Source organism: Orycteropus afer, unplaced genomic scaffold (assembly GCF_000298275.1).
Source record: "Orycteropus afer afer isolate SDZICR_OR568_19922 unplaced genomic scaffold, OryAfe1.0 scaffold00265, whole genome shotgun sequence".
In the NCBI taxonomy this organism is placed as follows: Eukaryota; Metazoa; Chordata; class Mammalia; order Tubulidentata; family Orycteropodidae; genus Orycteropus; species Orycteropus afer.
The window spans coordinates 1519922-1536927 of NW_006921852.1; the positions used below are offsets into that span (position 1 = coordinate 1519922).

The 17006-nt window shown below is 35.9% G+C and overlaps 1 protein-coding gene across 1 annotated transcript in view; it reads left to right on the forward strand.

The window, feature by feature from the left end:
- Positions 1-571: 571 nt before the first annotated feature.
- MIS18BP1 (MIS18 binding protein 1) overlaps positions 572-17006 on the forward strand; it is a 51257-nt gene continuing 34822 nt past the window's right edge. The window contains exons 1-7 of the mRNA XM_042782223.1: positions 572-1109; positions 2835-2839; positions 3443-3452; positions 5750-5854; positions 6318-6802; positions 9800-9873; positions 11651-11781. Of these exons, the coding sequence (XP_042638157.1) occupies positions 572-1109; positions 2835-2839; positions 3443-3452; positions 5750-5854; positions 6318-6802; positions 9800-9873; positions 11651-11781 (1348 nt within the window). The remainder of the gene's footprint in view (positions 1110-2834; positions 2840-3442; positions 3453-5749; positions 5855-6317; positions 6803-9799; positions 9874-11650; positions 11782-17006) is intronic.

Sequence of the window (17006 nt, forward strand, 5' to 3'; positions counted from 1 at the left end):
TAACTAAATAATCAAATAGATTTTCATGAGGATATATCATTATAACTGCTTCCTAAAATTTAAGTACCATGTCTGTGAAACATTTAAAATCTAGTATAAAGGCATTTGCTTAAGTCATTTGATGCTTTTTGATGCAGATATTAAATTGGAACCTTTAGGGTTTGAGATTCATGTAAATTTCAAAAGCAGATATGTACAAAATTAAATTCTTAGGCCTATTAAGAAGGTAATTTGGTAAATACCTCTTTTTTTGCAGAGAAGTAAATTTAAGGACCAAACTGCTCATGAATTGAAAAAAATAACAATGAGACATTAGCAGAAAGTAACATCTTAGTCTGATTTGTTGAGCTAGATTATTCAGTGTTGTTATGAACCAATTAAACCTTTTAATTAGTATAATGTTGTTATAGAAAGCAACTAAAATTTAAACTTTTTCTGTACTGAAACGTGATAAAAGTTGGTTTTACATTCAACTACAGGTTCTTCTGGGCCCCTGCTGAATTTCTGTTCTGAAAATTGTGCTTGCAGGATTTTTCTGTTAGAAGAACTTTTTTGCTACTGTTTTATCAAGATGATTACAACACCTTTGAAACATCCAGGAGTTCACTTGTCTTCAGAGGCATCTCAAAGGAGAAATATACCCATGCATGCAATCTTTTTTGACAGCATTCCTCCAGGCACACTTACTCCTGTAAAAGATTTGGTGAAATATCAGAACTCTTCTTTAAAATTAAGAGACTGCAAAAAAAATCAGTTCATAGAAATGACAACTTTTAATGATAATAAAGTATTTCAATCTACTGTGCTAGCAGAGGCTAGCATTTCTAACAGTTCTCTTGATATCAGTGTTATAAAGTCCAACAAGGATAGATTTAAAAATATACCAAACTATGAATCACCAGGAAAAATATTTCAAAGAATGAAAGAAAAAGTACTACGTGATAAACAAGAACGAGAATCAAGAAACAGTTTGTTGGAACCACCGAAAAGTGATAGTAATAAAATCTTGACTCCTAATAGAGCTGAGAAAAGACCATTGCAGCATACCTACCTCTGTGAAGAAAAGGAAAACAGCAAACCATTTCAATCAGATAACAATTCACTAAGAGGTTAGTTTTATTTTATGTTGGCTGAAAAGCTATAAAGTCTTAAGTGCTTAGTGTATCAGGCACTATTGGTAGGTGCTTGGCATATAACAGCAAAATAGAAAAAAATTCCTGCCCTTGTGTAGCTCACAGTGGTAGGGAGACATAAAATATTAAAAAAGTAATTTTTACAGTACAGTACAAGAGAAGCACTACAGAAATGAAAAAGCAGAGTAGGGATTATGGGGATATTTGTTGTTGTTGTTATGTGCCATCGAGTCGGCCCTGACTCATAGCAACCCCTCCTTGGGTGTCCGAGGCAGTATCACTACGGAAGTAGAATTGCCCAACCTTCCTTCCGAGGAGTGGCTGGTGGGTTTGAACCGCCAGCCGTCTGGTTAGCAGGCAAGTGTCTTAGCCACTATGCTACCAGAGCTCCCATGGGGATATTAGAGCGGGGATATAATTTTTAAGGGGGTGGTCAGGATAAGCTTCAATGGGAAAGTGGCATTTAAGTAGAAAAAAAAAAAAATGGAGGTAATATTTGCAGATATATCGGGGAATAGGATAGGATGATTCAGAAAAGGAACAGCTAGTATTAATGCCCTAAGATAGCAGCATGTCTGACAAGTTCAAGTTCTAATTATGAGATTAATGTGTCATAGAGTGAGTGGATAGAACTGGGGAGGAACGGGTAGATCAGGGAGAATCAAATAATGTAGGGCGTTATAGGTATATATAAGGGTTTGGGCTTTTACTCTGAGTGGAATAAGGTCTTTGGGATCTCTGGTGATGTAGTACCTAAGGCATTTGGTAACCAGAAGTCTGGCGGTTCAAACCCACCAGCTACTCCTCGGAAGGAAGGTTGAGCAATCTACTACTGTAGTGTTACCGCCTCGGAAACTGAAGGAGGGGTTGTTATGAGTCGAAATGGACTCACCAGCAGTGAGTTAGATGGTTTTGAGCAGAGGAGTGACTAGATGTGACTTAATGGTGTTAATCATTCTGGCTGTTGGTTTTAAATAGAAAGAAGTATTACAGTAATCCAGATGAGAGATAGTGTTGGTTTGGTCCATGTAGTAGCAGTAAAGATAAGAAGTGGTTGGATTCTGGATGTATTTTGAAGACAGAGCCAATAAGATTTGCTTTAGATTAGATGTGACTCCAGGGTAGTTTTTGTTTTGTTTTGCCTTAACAACTGGAAAGATCCATTGATTTAACTGAAATGGGGAATGCTGACTGAGGAGCAGATGGGCTTAGTAGTTACATTTCTTGTCATATTAATTTTAATGTGTCTATTAAAAATCTAAATGTAAGTGACAATAGGGCTGTTGGAAAAAATTAATTGAAATTTAGGGAAGAGATCCAGGTAAGAAAAACATATTTGGGGATCATTAGCATCAGCATTGTATTTAAAGGTGTGAGATCATAAAGGAGTCTGAGTGTGGAAAGTGAAAATGTTCAAGGGCTGAGTGTAGAAGTTAGAATAAAGATTTGAGTCTTGTGAAAGTCACTGAGAAGCTAACAAAGAAGAAAGAAAACTAAGAGTGATATTTTGGAAATTAATAGAAAAAAATGTTTTAGGGAAGAGGAGTTAAGAGCTATGTCTAATGCTGCTAATCAGTCGAGGAAGATAAAGGCTGAGATTTGACTATCAGATCTAGCAGTGTTGAGGTCATCGATGATTTCGATGCGTACAGTTTTAGTGGAGTGGGAGGAGCAAAAACTTGATTCAGGAGGTTTCAAGAGAGAATGTGAGGAGAGACATTGGCAATGGTGAATACAGACAACCTTTTGAGAAGTTTTGCCATAAAGAGGAGCAGAGAAATAATGGGAAGTATGACTAAGAGAGATTTTATTGTTGTTTCTAGTGGCAAGTGAAATACCAACATGTTTGTATGCTGTTAGGAATGATCCAGAGGGGAAAATTGTGATGCCATTGACCAGTTGAGAAGAAATAGACTCTAATGACTAATTAGAGGTTTGGCCTTATTTGCCTTAAGGGCATTGCCCTGGCATTTCCAGTAGAATGAATTAAAGAAGAAACAGAAACTTACCATGTTTTTTAAATGTTTATTTTGTTGTGTTAATACTCAGCAAAGTAAAAACCAGTTAAACACTTTCTACATGTATAATTCCAAGACATTGATTACATTCTTCAAGTTGGGCAACCATTCTCACTCTCCTTTTCTGAGTTGTTCCACTTCCATTAACATAAACTCACTGCCTCTAAGTTTCCTGTCTTACTTTTAAGTTGCTGTTGACAGTTTGATCCTATATAGATAGATCTTGAAAGAGCAGAATGCTCAAGGCAGACATTTTTTATTATTTAAGCTAAACGATTGTTTGGCTTTGAGAAGACTTCAGGTGATATTTTTTGGCTTAAGATTATCTCAGAACAATAGTTTCAGGGGTTCATCCAGCGTTTGTGGCTCCAGAAAGTCTGGTGTCCATGAGACTATGAAATCCTTTTCTGCATTTTTCCTGTTTTGACCAGGATTCTTCTATAGAATCTTTGCTCAAAATGTAGTAATGTTAACTAAACCAAAAACCAAACCAAACACTGCTGTCGAGTTGGATTCAACTCACAGCGACCTTCCCTTGGGTTTCCAAGGCAGTATCGCTATGGAACTAGGCACCATCCAATTCTGGTCTCATGGCAAAGGAAGTGGTTATTCATGAAAGCAGTCAGCCATTTATTCTGAATCTTCCTCCTATTCCTGTCTCTCCTTCCTCTCTTGTTCTAGAAGAATAGAGACCAAGTTTTGTACCTTGTGCTTGCAAGCTTTTAAGATCCCAGACACTATGCAATGAAGAAGGAGGTAGAACAGAACCACTAAACATGTTTTAAGGCCAATTAATGGGAAGGCTCATTAAACCATGACCCTACCACTTCTTTGTGTGTGTGTGTGTGTGTGTGTGTGTGTGATTTGGGTGAAAGTTTACAGAGCAAATTCACTTTCCATACAGCAGTTCACATACACCTTGTCTCATGACATTGACTACAACTTACCACAATGCAAGAGCTCCCATCCCACTTCTTCCCCATAGTTTTTATTCTCTGTGTCCTTCCCTCCATACACTACTACCCCCTGAGCTATGTCCCTGTGCATAGACAGCCCTCCTATTTTCCATGATTGTTCTCTTCACAGAGTGTATCTACCTAGTGTAAATGTTCACCTCATATGCCTGTCTTTTGTTTGTCTGGAAGCCACAGGAAAGGGTTCGATTCTAGACCTGAAGGGCAGCTAGGGCCATAGTCTCAGTGGTTCCACCAGGCTCTATAAGACCAGCAAACCTGGTCCTTTTTTTTTTTTTCCCAAATGATTTTGAGTTTTGTTCCACATTGTTCTCCTACGTTATCCAGGATCTCCTGCATAGATCCCCCTCCAAGTGGATGACAGTGGTAGCCAGGCACCATCTAGTTCTTCTGGTCACAGTGTCGTGTAGGCTGAGGATCACATGGTTTACCTGTTGCTTGGACTAACTGTTTCCATCTTTGGTTTTCTTCATTCTTTGTTCTGGACAAGGAAAGACCCATTGTTATATTTAGATGGCTGCTTGCAAGCTTTTAAGATCCCAGTCACTATTCACCAAAGTAGGAGGTGGAATAATGTTTTGTCTAGTGTGTTATATGCCAATTGAGTTTGATGTCCTCTGCGACTATGGCCCCGAGCCCACAGGTTCAACTACTCCCTCCCTCTGGGTAGCTGGCTGCTACCACTTCTTTTTTGACTATGTCATTATAATAAAGTCTTTGTTAAGATCCTAAAGCCAAAGTGCCATACTTAAAGCATAAACATTACCTATTTTTTCATGTATAATATTTGTAACTAAACAAATATTTTTTTGGTGCTAATTGTAAGTCTGATTCGACAGCATATAACAACAATTGTAAGCCTATTATCACCTCCTTTTTTTAATAAAAGAAATTAATTTCTATACTCAGAAAACATGAAACTTGAAAGACCTAGCTGTAAAGCAGAATAAAATATAAAGAACACTATTAGTTCTTATTTGTTTTGTTGATAAGCCTACCACTTTTGTGCCTTTGAAGACCTGCTAAACGCAGTGAGTTTGGTTTTTTTGGTTTAGAGAAATGCCAGTGGGGTATAAATGAAAGTTGAGTATGCTATTAAGTGTCAACTTTTTTATTTTAAAATGTAAGTTACAACTATTCAACTGTTTGTGTTTTAGAGTTTACAGTAACCAGAAGCAGAATTTTCAGGACTGAGTAGTACCATATATATCATCTTAACTAAAGCCTTTCATTTACAAATGAGAAAATAGGCCTATTTGACTTGGTCTAGGTTACATATCTGATTTTAGGCAGCACCAGAATTATATTCCAGGTCACCAGGCTTCCAAATTTAGTAGTAGACTTTTGCCTACAGCTGGAAAGTTATAACATGGAGAAGTTTTAAAAAAAAAAAAAAATTATGCCTGAGTGTAGCATAGGTATACATAATGAAGTGAATGTATGATGATAATAAAGGGAAAATTATGTAAATGCCATGTATTGAAAAGATACATACATTATGCTGGTCTGTTCATTACTGAACCTAAGTGTATCTGTTTCAAGATTTTGAAATATATTAATGTATTTTCAGTAATTAATACAATTTGATTTCTTCTTTCTTAAAAAAAAAAAATCTCAATACCAGTCCAAGAAGCACCTATAGACTCATCAAATAATATTTTTCTTCCAGTCAAACAAAAAACTCAACATCAACAAGAACAGGAAGGATCTCTGAACAATTTAACTTACGGTAAAGTGCTTTCTGTTTTGTTGTGTTTTAGTTTTTAACTTGAATGTACTATTATGTGTAGATAATTATTTTCCCAGTGTAGGGAATAAGCATTGGCTGTGGATAAAAGTTTGAATCTTAAAAGCAAGGAACACTCAAAGAAAGATGCAAAGGAGGACTTATTTTTAATATCCACAGTTTTAAATTGACTTTTTATTTCTCTCTTTTTAAATTTTATTTTAAATATGACCCCTCTGAGAAGCTCTGGTGGTTCAGTGGTTAAGGCATTTGAGTACTAACCGAAAGATCAGTGGTTTGAATCCTCTACCTGCTCTGCAGAAGAAAGATGAAGCCATTTGCTTCTGCAAATATTTACAGCGTTGGAAACACTATGGAACAGTTCTTTTTGTCCTGTAGGGTTGCTATGGGTTCGGTTTAGGTATGACCCTTCTATAAATTTTATTTTGTTGTTTATATTTTGCAGAGCTTCTAACTCTGAAGCAAGAACATGAAAATATTTCAGCTGCAGGAGTCTCATTAGGTAGAACTCAGTTGGCTAAACAAATTTCTCACTCAAAAGAGAATTCAGTTGTAAGCACCAAGTCCATAAAGGGCACATTTGTTTTAGAAAGCCTTGATCCTGCCTATGAAAAATCCCAAACAGCTACCGTTGAAACTCTCGGTGCTAATTGTGTGCCTACCGATAAAAGCAGTCATTTAAAGGTTTCTGAGAGTAAGATGACAATAGGAGGGACTTCACAGCAAAAAGCTAAGGAAGAAAGTGAAAAAATAATGTCAAGAGAGACAGCTCTTCAGTGTTCTAAGAACAGTACATGTAAAATTGTGCTTGCAACTCCAAGACTTAATATAACAATGCCTCAAAGATCAAAAAGAAGATCAGACAGAAAGAAAAAGCTTTCTCCTCCAAGTATATTTCAAACTATTACAAATCAAGTGAAAAAAAATAAGGTAGGAAAAAAAATTATTTTGATTTGGTAGTAAGATTTTTTTTTTTTTGCAGAGTTCCCTCTCCTCCTCTCCCACCAACAAAGAAAGTTTCCTTTCATATATAATGTTTCCTTGACTTTTTACAATAATGATCTAATAAAATATTTGTCCTGTGATTGACTTATTTCACTCACTATAATGTCCTCCAAGTTCATCCACGATATGCAGTGTTTTGCAGATTCTACATTATTCTTTGATGTTGCATAGTATTCCATTGTGTCTATGTACCATATTTTGATTATCCATTCTTCTGTTGATGGGCATCTAGGATAGGAAAATTTTGAAGGCAGCTATTTATTTCTATTTTTAACTCTACTCTTCATGAGCTTTACCTTTAAGCTTTCTCATTACTAATAGTAGCTTCACTTTTATGTTTTACTATCATTTAGTATAGAGGCAACATGACCTCTGTAGTGAACATCTATAGTGAGAAGAGCAATGGGTTGAAATTAAGAAGGCCTGGGTGTTAAGTCTTACCTTGCTGTATTAACTGTAGTTGTATAGCTTTTAATAATTTATTCCCTTTGGGGATAGACACTGAGTTTCTTCCTGCTTTTATTTACTTCTATTTTTTTTTTCTTATTCTTGAGATACTGTTTACAGAGCATTTGAAAAAGAAAGGAATTATAGCATCTGAAGATTTGAGAATTTTCCTGGTGTAATTTATGCTTACACAGTTTTTGGTTAATTTCCCAGAGGGGGATAGTCATGAAAAAACTAAATACTTTCAACCTCTCTTGCTATACAAAATATCCAAGTAAACCAGATATCATCCAGCCACATTGTGAAGAAGGAATCTTCATTTACTTTCCTTTATATTTCCATATGGAGGTTTCTGCTAGAATTATACTTATGACCTTCTCAGATCCTCTTGCTCACTTTTCCCAACGGGAAAAATGAATTGTCTATTGTATTTGAGAGAAAGAGTTTAGCAAACTCAGCCTCTCTAGGCTTCTCTCTTTGGTCTGAGAGGGTGTGTACTGGCTTACTTATTTATTTAGCTAGGTTCTTCATTTCTAAGAGGATATCCTACAGTTTTAGGAGTCAATCAAATTAAGAAAGAATTTTACAAAGCCTATTTTGGCTACATATCTAAGCTGTAGTCCCTAAATCCAGCTTCATCATCATGATAACCTTTCTGCGGGCTTTGATATCAGTCTTACTACTATCTGCTATAAACATTCTCTTTAGCATGGTTTTAAACTGTAGATAGCAACCCTTGAATGGGTTATCAAATGAGTTTAATGGGTCATAACTGCATTTTGAAAATAAAATAAGATAGAATACAGTGAAAAATATCAACAGAGTGCCAGTATTAAGGTTAATTGTTTTGTGAAAAATTTGTTTAGTTATATATGTACATGTGCAGTAGAATGTATTTTTATGGATCATGGTCACAATTTGAAAGACTGCTTTATAGAATTTGGAGGAGGAAGGTTCATAGAGAGTCTCTGCTCTATAAGATTTAGGAAAGGGATGTATAGAGCCCCTGTGCTGTAGGTTAAACTTTTTCTTCTCATCTTTGCCCTCCCTCTCACTCCCTAACACTTCCTAGATGACCATAAAAACTTGAAAAGGAAGGTATAATAAAATTGATCATTTGCTTCCTTCAAGACTGTAGCTGGGAGCTCTAGTACCCTACTGCCTAAGGCATTTGACTGCTAACCAGAAGGCTGGCAGTTCAAACCCACCAGCCACTCCTTGGAAGGAAGGTTGGGCAATCTACTTCATAGTGATACCACCTCGGAAACCCAAGGAGGGGTTGCTATGAGTCGAATCCGACTCGACAGCAGTGAGGTTTTTTTTAAGACTGTCACCTTCAAAACAGAGTATTATATTCCTTTAAAAATGGTTAGCTCAGACTTTCAGACTTTCCAAGGAGTATGGTGGGCACATACAGTTTTAAGGGAATTTTTGAATATCTAACTTATGTACTCTTTCCTAAAAACATGTCTGCCTTTTAGGCCTTTCCTTTTACAATCTGTTCTTCTACTTTACAAAACTTCTCACTCATTTGGAATTATTCTGGTACATTGCCCTAAAGTATTGCCAGTTTTTGTAAATAAAATATTCTTGGAATACAGCCACATCCACATACAATACTTACATATTATCATTGTCATTTTCCTGTTACAACAGCAGAATCGAGTAATTGCAATAGAGACAATAATTGAGGATAAATGCAATAACAAAGCACTCTCTCATTGTAGTATCTTCTCTGGACTTCGTATAAAACTGCAAAATTTGTCTCTATATATAAGCTTTTAATTTTATATGTAAAATAACTAGCCATTCAATTAGTTCTATGGATTTTGGCTTTATTTCTCATCAGACATAGTTATGTTATGAAACACAATTTTTTGCCCAGATGTTCATAGAAATTTTTCTTTTATAATGGAATTTTACATGTACTAACATAAATTCCATGAACTATTATTTAGATGTTTGCTTTGAAGTAGAATGTTGAGTATAGGTTACTAGCAATCATTTTCATAGTTTATAGAAATTTGAAAGGAAACTGCAAATCACATTTGTAATACAAAGAAAGAAAAATGGCTGACTTTTTAGGGATAGAAATGATGGTAAAAAGTATATGAGTGACTCTTTTCTGCAGGTTATTGGATCTTTTATGTTTTAATGGATATCTTGGGATTTTAGGTGATTGTTTTTCCAGTAGTTGAAATATTTGATACAAGACTATTTGAAGTATAATTGTTTCTGAATTGTAGCACTATGTGGTACAAGGTCACTTTAGTCAAATTTTTCTTCCTTCATCTTTTCTTTTTCATTTCTTATGAGTTTTATTTTGTTACTTAAAATAGAACGTGATCCTTATATAAATGAGTAGTAAAGAATCATTTGGGTTACTTACATGAGTTATTTTAATGTAAATTAATTTTGTAATGCTTTTTCTACAAGTAATACAGAAAATATGTACTTTGTTTTATGCTTGGTTAGGTAGTCCAGCTACAGGAATGGATGATTAAAATCATCAATGATAACACTGCTATAATTGTAGAAGGAAAACTAATGTAAGTATAACATTTAAAAAAATTTTTTAATAAAACCTATAAAAATTTAAACAGTTGTTTGTAAGAGTTTAAAAGATGCATAGGAAATAGCATCTACCCACAAAACAAAGACTGTCTAAATAGGTTATTAACTGAAGTCAGAAAAGTAAAATGACAGTGCAGGTTCTGACCATGTTGAATGTTACCAGCTTTCTTTCTTCTACCTGTTTATTCAAGCTATTTTAAAAATAGTAACAGCTCAAATTTGTATAGCATTTTATTCTTTTTAAAGGTACAGAAAGTGGACTAATATTATCTGCTTAATTATATATGATTAGTTAATATTTACGGCATGGATTTCAGTCCAGATTCTCCCACCTAAATTGGAACAACCATATATAAATTACTAACCAGAAAAGGAATCAAAATTACTTTAAAACTTTTCCATACAGCTACATATTGAGTAATCATTGGTGCATTTTCTGATACTCCCTAAAGCCAGAGCATCATCAGGTAAGTGGGTCTTGCCTGGTTCTGATATTTTAATAAGCAGTGCTTCCTACTTTTCAAAATCAATTGTTGTTGTTGTTGTTATGTGCTGTTGAGTCACACCCGACTGCTAGCGACCCCTCCTTGAGTTTCCGAGGCAGTTTCACTATCAAAATCAATTAGTGGTTAAAAAAAAATTTTTTTTTTTTTTGGTATAATAGATTGTAATAAAATCCTGTTGGATATGATAAGCAAGGTACTTACTTGGAAGTATATAAGTTGAGTAAATAGAATCTCTGGTTTCTACTTGCCTCATACCCATTTCCTTAATATCCAAGAGGCAACGTAGATTACCCTTGTTCTTTTCTATTGCTGTTACTTATTAGTATATGACTTGGACAAGTCACTTATCCTCTTTTAGTTTCAGTTTCCTTATCTGTACAATGGTGATAATATACTCTTTACTTTGTGGGTTGTTTTGAGGATTAAATGAGTTAATATTTGTAAGACTTAGAACAGTGCTTTTAGAGTACTATATAAATGTTTGTTAAATAAAACAGATAAAATAAATAGAGGAGAAATAATTGTGCATTAAAGTATAATGTACTAGTTTAATGTGTGTCTTTAATGTATAAATTTAATCCCAATTGACCAAACTAAAGGAATTTTAGAGTGGCTTTCTGAATTACTATGCTTATAATTAGAAGGTTTATTACTATTAGTCATCTGATGAGTAAGGGATTGTTCGTGTTTATCTAATACATCTTCATATTTTGTTCTTTCTATATTTATTCTTAGCTTCATTAAAGAAATATAAGTAAATTTATGGGTTAGTGATTTGTTACTGCTGTTGGTTTGTTTTTTCCCACCTGGAACCTCTTTCCAAAATGGAAACCAGTAACATTTGGCTAAATAGTGAAGGTAACAAAAACACAAGGTTAGATGGATCCAAATTACATTATTGCATAAAACCTAACACAGTATATATATATATATATATATAGCCTCAGAGAAGACAGAAATGATACGAATGGCAAGCTTGTCAATATCAGATATATAGAGGAAGCATGTTTCCATGCTAATGATATATTTTATAGTAGGCACTTATTTTGGCAACAGTATAGTTTCTTGGCAGATACTTGGAGTGGCACATTAGCCAAGCAGTTTCAGATCTGCTGTGGTCTTTAGCCCTCAAATATTGTGTAATTAGTTTGATTGTTTAGCTAGAGCATGAAATTATCATTCTGTTACAAATTTGTATACTTATATATGTACATTGGCCTTAACTAAGCTATTTTTTTTCTCCTAGAGATGTTGCTGATATATATTGGCACAGTAATATAATTATAGAACGTATTGACCAAAACAAGCTCAGGACTTTGTCTGGCAACATTTATATATTAAAAGGAACGATAGACCAGATTTCCATGAAAGAAGCAGGTAATTATTGTCATTACTAATTGATAATTTTTTTTAATAAGTGAGACAATTAACTAAGTTTTTTATAGTGTTTATAAAAATTTTTTTTTCTAATTAAAACATTACTGCTGGTGGTTTAGGACCCTTGGTGGTACAGTGGTTAAGCCTTGGCTGCTAACCAAAATATTGACATTTCAAAGGACCTACCAGCCACTCCGTGGGAGAAAGATGTGCGAGTCTGCTTCCATAAAGATTACAGATTTGGAAAACCTATAGAGCAGTTCTGCTCTGTGTTCTGGGGTCACTAAGATCAAAATCAACAGCTGCAGGTTTTTTATTTATTGGTAGTTTAAATAACTTCTGTGATTACAAAAAAATCTTAAGTGAAATACTCCTAATTTATGAGGAATTCTTAATTTACTACTAATTACTAATTCCTTATAAATAAGGAGTATTTCACTTACTATTTCTTATAATCACATTACTTAGAGTATAGAATTTTGTAAGACCAACAACTTCACATTGGAAATACTTTTTTTCAACAACATAAATTATAGTGGACATATACCTGTGGACAGGCACTCTGGTGGTGTAGTGGTTAAGGCATTTGGCTGCTAACCAAAAGGTCAATGGTTTAAACCCACCAGCCACTCCACAGAAGAAAGATGAGGCAGTCTGCTTCTGTAAAGATTTATAGCCTTGAAATTGTAGTCAATGTCATGAGACAAGGTGCATGTGAACTGCTGTATGGAAAGTGAATTTGCTCTGTAAACTTTCACCCAAATCACAATAAAAAAAGAAAAGAAAAAAAGTTAACTGACTTAAGATGACAAAAAAAGAAAAAAGATTTATAGCCTTGGAAACCCAATGGTATTGTTATGAGTCAGAATGAACTCAATGGCAGTGAGTTTGGCTTGTTTAATATATGTGGACATTGTAAGATGGAATGCACAAGAATCAAATCAACTATATCTGTGGAAAGAGACAATGGAGAAGCTAGATATCATCAATTGCAACAAGGCCGGGAGCCAGCTGAAAAACAAACCATCAGTAGCTCATATGCAAATTCAAGTTGAAGCTGAAGAAAATTACAGCAAATTCATGGGAGCCAAAGTACTACCTTGTGTATATCCCACACAAATTTAGAGACCATCTCAAGAATAGATTTGACTCATTGAACACTAATGACCAAAGACCAGACAAGTTGTAGGATGACATCAAGGATATCATACACGAAGAAAGCAAAAGCTAATTAAAAAAATAGGAAAAAAAGAAAAGACCAAAGTGGATGTCAGAAGAGACTCTGAAACTTGCTATTGAACATAGAGTAACTAAAGCAAATGGAAGAAATGATGAAGTAAAAGAGCTGAACAGAAGATTTCAAAGGATGGGTCAGAGTAAAGCATTATAAGGAAATGTGCAAAGACCTGGAGTTAAAAAAACCAACAGGGAAGAACACTTAGCATTTGCCAGAACTGAAGAAAAAAGGCAAGCCTCAAGTTACAATATCAAGGGATTCTATGGACAAAATATTGAATACAGGAAGCATCAAAAGAAGAGGGAAGGAATACAGAGTCACTGTACCAAAAAGAATTGGTCAACATTCATCCATTTCAGGAAGTAGCATATGCTCAAGAACCAACCATATTGAAGGAAGAAGTCCAAACTGCACTGAAGGCATTGGTGAAAAACAGGACTCCAGGAATGGAGAGGTTACCAATTCAGATGTTTCAGTAACCAGATACAATACTGGAAACTCATTCATCAGTGCCAAGAAATGTGGAAACAGTTACCTGGCCAACCAACTAGAAGAGATCCATATTTTTGCTCATTCCAAAGAAAGGTGATTCAACAGAATATAGAAATTATAGAACAATATCATTAATATCACATGTAAGTAAATTTTTGCTGAATTAAAAAAAAATGTTTGCAACAGTACAATGACAGGGAACTTTCAGAAATTAAAAACCAGATTCAGAAGAGGACATAAAACAAGGGATATCTTTGCTGATGTCAGATCTTGGCTAATGCAAAGAATACCAGAAACATAGTTACCTGCATTTTATTGACTATGCAAAGGCATTTAACTGTGTAGATCACAACAGATTATGGATAACATTTCAGAGGATGGAATTTCCAGAAAACATAATTGTGCTCATACAGAACCTATACAGTAGACCAAGAGTCAGTCATTTGAACAGAACAAAGGACTACTGCATTATTTAAAATCAGGAAAAGTATGCGTGAGGGTTGTATCCGTTTACCATAGCTATTCAGTCTGTATGCTGAGCAACTAATCAAGGAAAATGGACTATATGAAGAACAGGACTTCAGGATTAGAAGAAGACTCATTAACAACTTGTGATGTGCAGATGATACAACCTTGCCTGCTGAAAGAAAAGAGGATTTGAAGCACTTACTGATGAAGATCAAAGACTACAGCCTTCAGTATAGATTACAGCTGGACATAAAATAAAAATCCTCACAACTGGACCAATAAATTGTTGTTGTTGTTGTTGTTGTTATGTGCTGTCAAGTCGGACCCGACTCATAGCTACCCCTCCTTGGGTTTCCGAGGCAGTATCACTACGGAAGTAGATTGCCCCATCTTCCTTCCAAGGAGTGGCTGGTGGGTTTGAACCGCCAGCCTTCTGGTTAGCAGTCAAGTGCCTTAGCCACTATGCTACCAGAGCTCCCGGATCAATAAATAGTATAATGATAATGGAGAAAAGATTGATACTGTCAAGGATTTCATTTTACTTTGATCAACCTCTTTGGGAACAGCAGTCAGGAAATCAAATGACATTGCATTGGGCAAATCTATTGCAAAAAACGTTTTAAGTGTTCAAAAACAAAGTCCACTTTGAGAACTAAGGTACACCTCACCCAAGCCATGGTAATTTCATTTGTCTCAGATATATGCAAAAGCTAGACTATAGTAAAGAATTGGGCCTAGGGCTTGAAGGCTGCTTTCGCTTGAGTGTGGCTCTACATTAAGGCCGGGACCTGAGGTAAGTGGGCATGGGACTTGGAAGCTGCTTTTCACCTGGGGGTGGCTGTATATAAAGGCCAGGGCCTGAGGTAGGCAGGCCTGAGGCTTGGAGGCTGCTTTTCACTTGGGGGTGGCTGTATATTAAGGTCGGGGCCTTAGGTAGGCCAGCCTGGGCCTTGGAGGCTGCTTTTTGTTTGGATGTGGCTCTGAGGTAGGTGGGACCGGGGCTTGGGGGCTGCTTTTCACTTGTGGGCAGCTCTCTTTTAAGGCCGTTGCCCAAGGTAGGCAGGTGCAGAGGCGTTAGAAACAACTAAGAGAAACGAACTTGTCTGTCAGTTTATCATCCTGTGATGGCTTACGTGTTGCTGTGAGACTGGAGGCTATGACGCCATGTTGCAAAATGCCAGTAGGGTTACCCATGGTAGACAGGTTTCAGCAGAGCTTCCGGGCTAAGATAGATTCAGAAGAAGGAAGAGGTCATCCACATCTCAAAGAATTAGCCAGTAAAAACCTTATGAATAGCAGTGAAACACTGTTTGGTAAATTACTGGAAAACTTTATGAACAGCTCTGAATCACTGTCTGATATAGTGCTAGAAGATGAGCCCATCAGGTTGGAAGGCACTCAAAATTTGACTGGGGGAGAGCTGACTCCTCACAGTAGAGACGACCTTAACAATATGGATAGAGTAAAGCTTTCGGGAACTCCATTGTCTGATGTGGCATGACTCAAAATGAGTAGAAATGGATGCAAACATCTATTAATAATTGGAATATGGAATGTATGAAGTATGAATCTAGGAAAATTGGAAGTTGTCAAAAATGAAATGGAACGCATAAAGATCACTATCCTAGGCATTAGTGAGCTGAAATGGACTGGTTTTGGCCACTTTGAATCGGACAACCATATGATCTACTATGCCGGGAATGACAAATTGAAGAGGAATGGTGTAGCATTCATTGTCACAAAGCGTGTTTCAAGATCTGTTCTGAATTACAATGCTGTCAGTGATAGGATAATATCCATACGCCTACAAGGAAGACTACTTTAATACTAGTATTATTCAAGTTTATGCACCAACCACCAAACCCAAAGATGAGGAAATTGAAGATTTCTGCCAACTTGTGCAGTCTGAAATTGACATGCAATCAAGATGTGTTGATTATCACTGGTGACTGGAATGCAAAAGTTGGAAACAAAGAAGAGTTACCAGTAGTTGGAAAATATGGCATTGGTGACAGAAATAACACTGGAGATCGCATGATAGAATATTGAAAGACCAACAGCTTATTCATTCCAAATACATTCTTTCAACAACATAAGCGACGTCTATACACATGGACTTCACCAGACGGAATACACAGAAATCATAGCGATACATCTGTGGCAAGAGGCAATGAAGAAGTTCAATAACTTAGGCCAAAACAAGGCAAGGGGCTGATTGTGGAACAGACCATCAACTGCTCAAATGCACTTTCAAGTTGAAGTTGAAGACAATTAAAACAAGTCTACGAGAGACAAAATATGGCCTTAATACTATCCCTCCTGAATTTAGAAACCATCTAAAGAATAGATTTGATGCATTCAACCAAAAACCCAAGGAACTGTCGGATGACATCAAGAACATCATCCATGAAGAAAGCAAAAGGTCATTAAAAAGAAAGAAAAGACCAAAATGGATGTAAAAAGAGACTCTGAAAATTGCCCTTGAATGGAGAGTAGCTAAAGGAAATGGAAGAAAGGACAAGATAAAAGATCTGAACAGAAGATTTCAAAGAGCAACTCGAGCAGACAAAGCCAGTTACTATGATGAAATGTGCAAAGACCTGGAATTAGAAAACCAAAAGGGAAGAACACACTTAGCATTTCTCAAGCTGAAAGAATTGAAGAAAAAATTTAAGCCTCAAGTTGCAATATTGAAAGATTCTACAGGCAAAATATTGAATGATGCAGGAAGCGTCAAAAGAATATGGAAAGAATACACAGAGTCACTGTACCAAAAAGAATTGGTCAATGTTCATCTATTTCAGGAGGTGGCATATGATCAAGAACCAATGGTATTAAAGAAAGAAGTCAAAGCTGCACTGAAAGAATTGGTAAAGAACAAGGCTCCAAGAATTGACGGAATACCCACTGAGATGTTTCAACAAACGGATGCCCCACTGGAGGCACTCACTCAGTTATGCCAAGAGATTTGGAAGACAGCTACCTGGCCAACTGACTGGAAGAGATCCATATTTGTACCCATTTCAAA